The sequence below is a fragment of the Leiobunum rupestre genome, chromosome 6 (assembly GCF_980474605.1).
Source record: "Leiobunum rupestre chromosome 6, qqLeiRupe1.1.hap1, whole genome shotgun sequence".
In the NCBI taxonomy this organism is placed as follows: Eukaryota; Metazoa; Arthropoda; class Arachnida; order Opiliones; family Sclerosomatidae; genus Leiobunum; species Leiobunum rupestre.
In genome coordinates, this window is record NC_143389.1 from 43169455 (window position 1) to 43178669 (window position 9215).

At 36.4% G+C, this 9215-nt stretch overlaps 2 protein-coding genes across 4 annotated transcripts in view; one reads left to right on the forward strand and one right to left on the reverse strand.

Moving 5' to 3' along the window:
* Positions 1-6157, forward strand: part of Cont (Contactin) — a 28801-nt gene extending 22644 nt beyond the window's left edge. For all 3 annotated transcript variants that reach the window (XM_090177362.1, XM_090177361.1, XM_090177363.1), the window contains exons 5-22: positions 19-307; positions 371-560; positions 642-938; positions 1013-1115; positions 1181-1368; positions 1438-1725; positions 1787-2065; positions 2129-2298; positions 2354-2474; positions 2539-2697; positions 2757-2992; positions 3051-3291; positions 3361-3482; positions 3615-3753; positions 4675-4725; positions 4795-4910; positions 4978-5164; positions 5233-6157. In XM_090177362.1, coding sequence (XP_090033488.1) covers positions 19-307; positions 371-560; positions 642-938; positions 1013-1115; positions 1181-1368; positions 1438-1725; positions 1787-2065; positions 2129-2298; positions 2354-2474; positions 2539-2697; positions 2757-2992; positions 3051-3291; positions 3361-3482; positions 3615-3753; positions 4675-4725; positions 4795-4910; positions 4978-5164; positions 5233-5336 — 3280 coding nt within the window. In that variant the 3' untranslated portion in view covers positions 5337-6157. The remainder of the gene's footprint in view (positions 1-18; positions 308-370; positions 561-641; positions 939-1012; positions 1116-1180; positions 1369-1437; positions 1726-1786; positions 2066-2128; positions 2299-2353; positions 2475-2538; positions 2698-2756; positions 2993-3050; positions 3292-3360; positions 3483-3614; positions 3754-4674; positions 4726-4794; positions 4911-4977; positions 5165-5232) is intronic.
* Positions 6141-8514, reverse strand: Taf7 (TATA-box binding protein associated factor 7). Its single transcript, XM_090177364.1, has 2 exons — positions 8430-8514; positions 6141-7870 (listed from the first exon to the last, which is right to left on the reverse strand). The coding sequence occupies exon 2, from the start codon at positions 7581-7583 to the stop codon at positions 6387-6389; it is 1197 nt and encodes a 398-aa protein (XP_090033490.1). The 5' UTR covers positions 7584-7870; positions 8430-8514; the 3' UTR covers positions 6141-6386.
* Between the last annotated feature and the right edge of the window lie 701 nt (positions 8515-9215).

Below are 9215 nucleotides of genomic sequence, written 5' to 3' on the forward strand. Positions count from 1 at the left end.
TTATATTATATATTTTAGTTATTCAACAACAATGAATCGCTGGGGATTGCTCAAAGTTGACTCTTTGGATGAATTAAGCTTCATATGTGAAGCTCCCAAAGAACAACTTCATCAAATTGTTATAATGGAAAGAACTCTAGATTACGGGTCTATGGAGGCTGATGAAGAAAAACTACCCAGGGGTCCTATTTTTATCATGGAACCTAGAAATGCTGTTTTTGATACTAGTGAAAGAAAGACAAATAATGATGTATCTTTAAGATGCGTCGCGTCTGGCTATCCAGATCCATCTTACACCTGGTTCAAAGTATTGTGGCATCTCAATTTGAAAATTTCTACATAATGCATTATAACTTCATGATAATTTTAGAAAGAAACAACTGAAGAGGAAACAGATGGTCGTCCGATAGATCCTTTGAGAGATAATCGATACACCCAAACTGATGGAACCTTAAGTATAAACAATCCAAGTCAAGAATTTGACAGAGGGAAATATTATTGTCAAGCCCGGAATGTGTACGGAACTGTTGTTAGTGAAACTGCTCAAATTGGTTTTGCAGGTGAAAGATTTATTTATATTAACTTATTCCTCGGTTCATGTTTAATTAATATTTAATAACAACGTTTGATTTTATTTTTAGGCATTAGTGAATTTACTCAAACCAGATCTGATGATCGGGCCAAAGAAAACTGGGGCAAAGCTTTATCTTGCGATGCTCCTAAAGCAACTACTGGCATTTATAGCTACTATTGGACCCGAAACAGTTTCCCAAATTTTGTTCAAGAAGATGCCCGTGTCTTCGTATCGTACGACAGCAATTTATATATTTCTTCAGTGGAGAAAGTTGATGAGGCCCGTTATGCTTGTTTCGTAAAATCAAATGCATCATCCACTGGCAAAAATGGACCTTACTTCAACCTTTTTGTTGACAATGGCTGTAAGTAAATATACCTTTTCCCCCTTTCAATCACTAGTCTATTCTAATAATATAATCTTCCTTCTCATTTACAGCGAGTGGTCAGAAATTATTATTTCCCAACAACTTTCCAAAGTCTTTTCCCGATGCACCAGTTGTTGGAGACACTGTTAGACTAGAATGTGTTTCTTATGGATAGTAAGAAATTTCAAATAATTTAAATTTATGTCTAAGCTCCTTTAAATTATGAAAAAATCTTTCAGCCCTATTCCAAGTTATAACTGGACTAGGAAAGGTTCTCATGGAGAGTTACCAGACGGCTCAATCCATGATTCTTCAAATCGTATATTAATACTGCCGAGAGTAAGAGTTGAGGATATGGGAGAATATACTTGCACTGCCAGTAATACATTGGAGTCCATTAGCAAAAGCATTACATTGAGTATCCAAGGTAATTTAAAGTTTTTGGAGAGGTTTGAAGGTACCTGCAATTAATGTACAATTTTCATGATAAAAATAGCAAAACCAGAGTTTACAATCCCACTTGGAAACAAAATAGTTGACCGCGAATCAACCATTACCTGGACTTGCGAAGCCTTTGGCATTCCTGATGTAACTTATGTTTGGCTTCGTAATGGCAAAGTTCTCAATCCAAATGATTTGGGGGGACCCTCGAATGGTAGATATTCAGTCAACGACAATGTTTTAGTCATTGAGGCAGTTCAAGAATCTGATCAGGGAATGTATCAATGTAAAGCGACCAATCAGTTGGGCTCCACTTATTCCACTGGCCAGCTTCGTGTTATAAGTAATTTCGTATTTTGACAAATCTGGGGTAAAAATTTTCATTTTAAACCTATTGTTTACAGGAATTAAACCAACTTTTATGAAGCATCCTATGGATTCCGAAATGTATGCGGCTTATGGGGGAAACGTCACCTTGCCTTGCAAACCAGAGGCAGCTCCTTTACCAGAATTTGTTTGGAAACGGAATGGAAATAGTGTTGGAACGGGTGGTCGAATTAAATTACTTCCCAATGGTTATTTATTTATAACCAATGTTGGAAGGGATGATCAAGGCAGATATTCTTGTGTTGCTAGAAATAACTTGGGCAGTGATGAATCAGAAGGAGTTCTAGTCGTTCTGCGTATGTTATTTCATTTCATTTGGAATAGAGTTTGGTTACAGCTTTTAATTATTTTTGATTTAGCTCCGCCTCGTTTAATTGAAACTCCAGGACCAAAAGAAAGGGCTTTAGTCAACACCTCCTTTGAACTACGTTGTGAAGCTTCAGTTAGTGAAATGCTAGACTTGGCCTATATTTGGCAATTCAATGGCCTGCGAATTGATCCAGAAATACACCATCAATTCTCTCTTAGGGTAACTTCAATTTTTCAAATTTTTAATCATCTTTATTTAAAACATTTCATTGTAGGAGGATAGACCTGGGTATCTTCATATTGAAAATGTCACATTAGCTGAAGCGGGACATTATAGATGCATTGCAAAAACATCCATTGCAAAAGTTTCTGCTGAAACTGAACTAGTCGTCATGGGTACATAAATTTATAATTAAAAATTGTTTTTTATATTGTGTTGCTTAATTTAGCGTGATTATAGGCCCACCCGGCTCTCCTGGGGCAGTGTTAGCTGAAGATCTAAATGCTACATCGGGTAGAGTTCATTGGAGTGATGGTTTTAATAATGGAAGAATGATTTTTGCGTACAACATTCAGGGAAGAACAAATCATAATTCTACCTGGGTTACTTTAGCCACCAGTAAGATTTTATTCATTATCCAAAGTTTTGTTTATCGTCAATCCTAATTTTCATCTAAGATATTACCTATTGGAGAAACCACCAAGAAACTGGCCGTAAAGAAACCTCGTTAATTGATGTTCTTTCTCCTTGGAGTACTTATGAGTTTAGAGTCTCTGCAGTTAACGAACTTGGACAGGGACCTCCGAGTGATCCCAGTCCTCAGTATAACACTGAAATGGACAAGCCACACGTTTATCCGAATAATGTTTATGGTGGTGGAGGAAAAACTGGAAGTTTAACTATAACTTGGGATGTATGTTTATTGCTTGAAATCCTTTGCAATAAATGACTATATTTAAAAAACATTTTAGCCCTTACCACCTCAAGAGTGGAATGCCCCATCTATATGGTACAACATTTATTATAAGCCTGCTGATTCAAACATTGAACCTACTAAGAGAGAGTTAAAATCATTGGGAAATATTGGAATGTATGCTATCAACGTTGGTGATGAGAACTATTATAAACAATACAAAGTGCGAGTTCAAGCGGTCAATGATCGTGGAGTTGGACCTATTAGCCCTGAAGAAGTTATATACTCGGCTGAAAGCAGTTAGTTTGGTTCTCTTCATATTAAAAAGATGCGTAAAAATTATTTTTTACATAAATTTATATTAATAGTGCCTCAAGTGCCACCGAGCTCGGTGAAGGCTGTTCCATTCAATTCCACATCTCTGAATGTATCTTGGGTGCCATTAGATTTATCCAGGGAGAAGATTCGAGGAAAACTAATTGGACACAGAGTTAGTGTTATTTAAAAACATACTCTATGCTAAACCCAGGTTTCAACCTGGCCCTAGACGCAGGGATCAAACCTCCCCCTAGCTACTATAATTAATGAAAGTGGGAAAACTAATTTTTGGTTTATTTTCAAGATCAAATATTGGAAGAATGGGGACGATCCTACGATAGATTCCATTATTTTGTTAAGCCGTGGTGAAAGACCTTGGAGTTTAATAGTGGGTCTCCTCCCAAATACGGAATACTACGTGTCAACAATGGCGTATAACGAAGGTAAGAAAGTGCATGAGAAAGATTCATTCTCAGTCAGGGTTAAAGGAAATTTTAAGTTAATTGAAAAATAGTCTACTAAAACACACTAAAGCTGGTTTTTAACGTATTTAATGCCAATCAGTCCTAGCTTCTGTTAAATCTGGTGGCAGAAATGGGAAATTCGTTGATTTACCATAAATATGGAAGTTCATACTCCCTTTAAAATAATTTGTATGCTCGAACAATGACTCTTTATATAAGAAGGATAAGATACAGTTTAGCACGATATTTCGTACCAAAGCAGCTTACAAGAAGACATCCTAAGGTGTTTCTTCCAACCTCTAGGGTTAAGTAGACCTTTATGAACCTTGAAAGCTCCTAAATGGAAAAGTTTCATTAGCCATTTGTTTTGCCATGACAACCAAAAATGTTTTTCACAACTCAAATGTAAACTTTCTCTACGAAAAATAACACGCTAAAATCACGGTTTTTAAGGGTCCTTTGCCAAAATCGATAAAATTGGGTAAAATCAATTGCCCAATTTTATTGATTTTACCATTGAATGGCCATTGACACTTTTCCCTTTAGGAGCTTTCAAGGTAAATGAAGGTCTACTTAACCCCCAAGTGTGAAAAAAAACCAGGGAGAAACACCTTGGGATGTCTCCTTGTCAGTGGTGGCAATATGCGAAGTAGATTTCTGATTTTCATCACCTTGCTTTTCAATGCTGGAAGGTTCTTGAGATAATAATTACAGAATGTCCCGCTTTTAGGGTACTGTCCGTGCTCTTATCCATTTATACAGAATTCTTGACAAAATAATATTTTAATAAAAGAGGGATTTTGGTAAACAAAAGAGTCAATAAAACATGTTTCATTGACAAGTACCTTCATTTATGTTGGTGTAATAAATACAGTAGTTAAATTAATTTATATTTTGCAGCTGGTAGTGGACCTGACAGTGAACCATTCTTAGCCAGAACTTATAAAGCGGGTAAGTTTATCAATAGTGATGACCAATAAGCAATAACTATTCTCTTTTCATTTAATTTTTCTTTAATAGCACCTTTGAGGCCACCAACCAGCGTAAGAGTTAAAGCTACTAGTCCAACTAGTGTCATGGTAGTTTGGCGTGGTGTCCTGCCATCCACAGAAGAAGAACCAATAAGTGGCTATAAGGTACCAATTACTATTCCCATAACCTAAACATGCTCAACCATTATTTTTTTTGCCACTCCTCGCAAAGGTCCGTTATTGGGAAGCTGACAAAGACTACACTAGTGCCAAAGAAGTTTTCAAATACTTGGATGGTAATGATCTAGAAGCTATTGTTCCTGGGTTGACATCGGGGAAGGTTTACAAACTTAGAGTGATGGCATTTAGCATTGGGGGAGATGGTAAAATGTCTTCGCCACCATGGGAGTTTAGAGTTGGTAAGCTATCCATTTTGTTTCTACGCTAATAAATTCAAATAGATGTTCATGGAATTCGATTTTTACAGGTGAAGGTGTCATGTCACCTTTGACTGCAGGAGGAAGCAAAATTTCATGCCACACTTATCAATTTGCATTACTTCTTTCCATTTGTGCCATTTTCAGTTTATGATTTCCCCAGAGGTGGACTAAAACATCGAGTGAGTTTGTACAAACAATTTTATATACATTCCATCAGTTTTGAATGGTTAATAATGGATAAGTGACTTAAGCACAAATCTCATATATGATTTATCAAGTGATAGTTGATTTTATATACTTGGCGGTACGTAATTTACAAACGTACTCCTAGTGAATATCAGGCTAAGTTTTAATTTTAGAAATGTACTCTTTTCTATGATATATTCCATATATTTTATACCTTACTATTGTTTCAGCAGAAGTAACTTAACTTCTGGTCTTAGTTTTACTTCGATAATTTAAAAAACAAAAATCACTTTGAACATTCCTTTTTGTGATATATTTTGGATTATAGTCTATGTATATATAGTGTACTAGAACCATACATTTGCATTATCAGGAAAAAATATATATTTTCATATAATTAAGCAGCTATTTATTTCACCCATTTAAGGGCTTCATGTAATTAAGTACAGACAATTGCAAAATATGAAAAACATTAACATTTGATCATATTTTTTAACCATCTTAAATTATATAATTTAAAGCATTTATAAAAAAATCATTGGGAAGGGGGGAAAGGCTCAATTCATTAAATGCAAATGTATTTGTTTAATATATTTATCATTTAATGAAGAAACTATACACATCACCCTTTAAATGGGTAAATTTGCATATCTCAAAAAGGAATCTCACCAAAAGTTGCAATAAAAGTGTAAAATACATAACATTCCATTGCATTTGACTTTTTTTAACTACCTAAAATTGAATCTCAAGTTTAAATATATAGATATAATTATACTTTGAAAAAAAAAATGTTTATTTCCAAGGTTAATTCCGTCCATTTTTTTCCCCCCCCAAGTTAATCTAGTATGTTGTACCCGGTTTTTGTATTTTCTATACTTTATTGGTACTTATATTTTGTACCAGAATATTTAGTATTTTTGTACAAGTCATATCACAATAAAATGTGGTCAGTGACAAAAATTTGAATTTTTTTTTAAACAAAGGATGTATTAACATTTCTCGGAACATTGAAATTTTAAGACTGGTTTAGCAAAGATAATATTTCTTCATATTGATGCTGTTTTTCAGCTTCTTCACTTTTCAGATTGTCAATAATATTTTGAAACCTTTGTTTCAAAGCTTGGTTTTCTATGGTTGCAATATCCATTTCTTGCGCGTGTCTCCTGGCCTGTATATTGCTTATTTCCTGTTCTAATTCACCGAGTTTAACCATCAACATTGCTGAATTGTCGTGTTCATTTTTTACCAACATCAGGCTCTGTTCAGCGGCTAAGGTTTCGGAGGCTGAAGCAGCTGCAGCAGCTTCATTATCTTCAACCTGATAATCCTGGTCTTGAGATTGATCAGATATAGCAAAACCTGGACTATCTAGCATTCCTTTGGAAAATTCAGTTACAAAATCTCTGGGTTTAATTTTTCTGTTGTGGGGTTGGGAATTTCCAGAGAACATTCGACTTGTATCATCATCAGCAGAATCCACTATATTAACATCATCCTCTTCCGAGCTGCTTAGAACTTCCCCAAAAATATCATGTTCTCCTACATCTAATGACTGAGAATTACTGTTGATATTGCGGGGTCTTGACATGGATACTCCATTGGAAGCATCTTGATTAGAAAATCTACTTTCTCCTTTTTCATCATCAGCATTCACAACTTCGTAACGGACGTGGATGGCTTCATTATCTTGTCTAAATAACCTTTTAACTTCCTTTTCAATTTCAGGGAAATCAACATATTTTTTTTTTAAGGTTTTTCTAAATCTTCTTTTTCGAACATTTTTAAGAGAAGGGGTAATCCCATGGGGCCACAGAAATTTCTTATCTTTACTGTCCTTTCTCTCTTTTTTCTTTGGTGATTCCTCTTCGACTTTTATTACACCTTCTTCCTCCTCTCTACACACCACAAGTTGACATATATCGGCTGTTTTGTAGAAGGTTTTTCTGTCCAGTGTTTTGTGAGACTCAATAAGACAGGGTAGGTCTACAATTTTAGCTGACATATAAAATTTGTCAAATTTGACTAGCCCATGTCTCATATCTGGTTCTAGCTGAATGGTTAGACGGTCCTTTAAATTCATGACACCAGATCTAACTGCTGCTCGTAAGCTAGCCGCTGGTGTTGGCGGCAACCTCAATATACACTGGCTTTCCAATTCGGCCGGGGTATCCATAGTTGGTTTATTTCTATTTGTCTCTTCTGAAGGAGGCATGTTTTTGAGTGAACTATAATGGGGGTGGAGGATGGGGGAAACAGTGAAGTACCTAATACCAAACTACACTGTACTACGATAATTTTAAGAAAAAGGTTATTTGAAAAACCTGCTCATCAAAATGGGCTTGAAATTAAAAATAAAATTAATTATTTACTTAATTTATTGAAATACCCTAGATTTTATTGCAAGGACGGTGAACGAAGTAGCCATAGTGAATCGGAAATACAATTCCTGTGACGTCATGTCCAAAACACTTTTGCTTGGCTGCTTCCTCTCGACGAATCCTAACAGAAAGATTCATTGTGTTGGAAATATACTACTATAACATCAATCAATGGAAGGATTCGGCCAAATAAAATTGAGATGTTTGTTTACTCTTTTGAAAAATTAAATACAAGTCTTACTAAAATACTATTTTACTTTTAAATTCACTACCTTCGAATATAAAATTTATCTTAAATTTACTACAGGAAAAATCCCTAAAAAAACTAAAAGTCAACTAACATATCATATCAGTCACAAAATGACTAAACCTCGACCATGGACTGTAAATTTTAGAGGACGAGTAAAGCGTAGCCTTCTCCTGTAGAATTTTGGTTTCCCCGAGCATCAATCACTTCGAACTAGAGAGAGAGAGAGAGTCCGTCAAGGTCATTTGTACCACGCATAGAGATAGACCCCCCCCCCCCGCATGTTATCTGGAAATCTGGCCGACCGAAAGACACGCGCTTTAGTTTTTTTTATGACCTTGAGCGACTCCCGTCAGCCTGATCGGTGAACGGGGCGTAAAATACCTCGGGAATACCGGTCCTCTAAAATTTACAGTCCGTGCCTCGACGTTACCTCAAAATTTCATCAACTGCCTATTGGAAGGTTATCACGAAAAATTAATTGAATTGGTCAAGACCAATTATTTTTTAATCTCCCAATTTTTGACTTCTAATGATTGTTATCATAGACAGTAAAATGCCTCTGGTGCTCCCCTAATTCCTCCTGCTCCCTTAGTTTCTCCATCTGCGGCTCTGCCCCCACTTTACGTACAGCGAAGCCCCCTTTTACGACTTACTCCTGTGAGTCTGGAGATATTCTACTTTTGCTCCGTAAGCTCGTAGTCTCTAAATCCTCGGGTACCAACGGTCTTCACCCAGCCTTTGCTTAAGTCCCTATATAACGTTGTATTTTTTGCTCTCTGTGAGCTCCCCGCTCCTTGTAAAGAGGCTCATCTGACCCCAATCCACAAGAAAGGGACCAGTGTCGATATTATTTCCCTGGACTTTTCTAAGGCCCTTGATTCCATCCCCCATTCTGTCCTACTCCAGGCGCTTCGGGATGCTGGAATTGATGCTTTAGGTTGGCTAGAAAACTTTCGTTCAGGTCGTAAACAAAGGTAGGTTCTCCAAAGCGAAGCCTCTAAGTGGTAGCTCCCTTACGTTTTACCATTCTCATCCATTCCCTGCCTGCTGTTGTGCGTGTTGCCCTTGTTTTATTGTTCACTGACGACACCAAATTGTCGCACCAAATTTGACTTCTCGACGATAACCATGCGCTTCAAGCCAACCTTGACGCAGTAGTTAACTGGGCAGATTCTCATGGGCTGTCCTTCAACAAGTACTCGGTTCTGCACCTAAG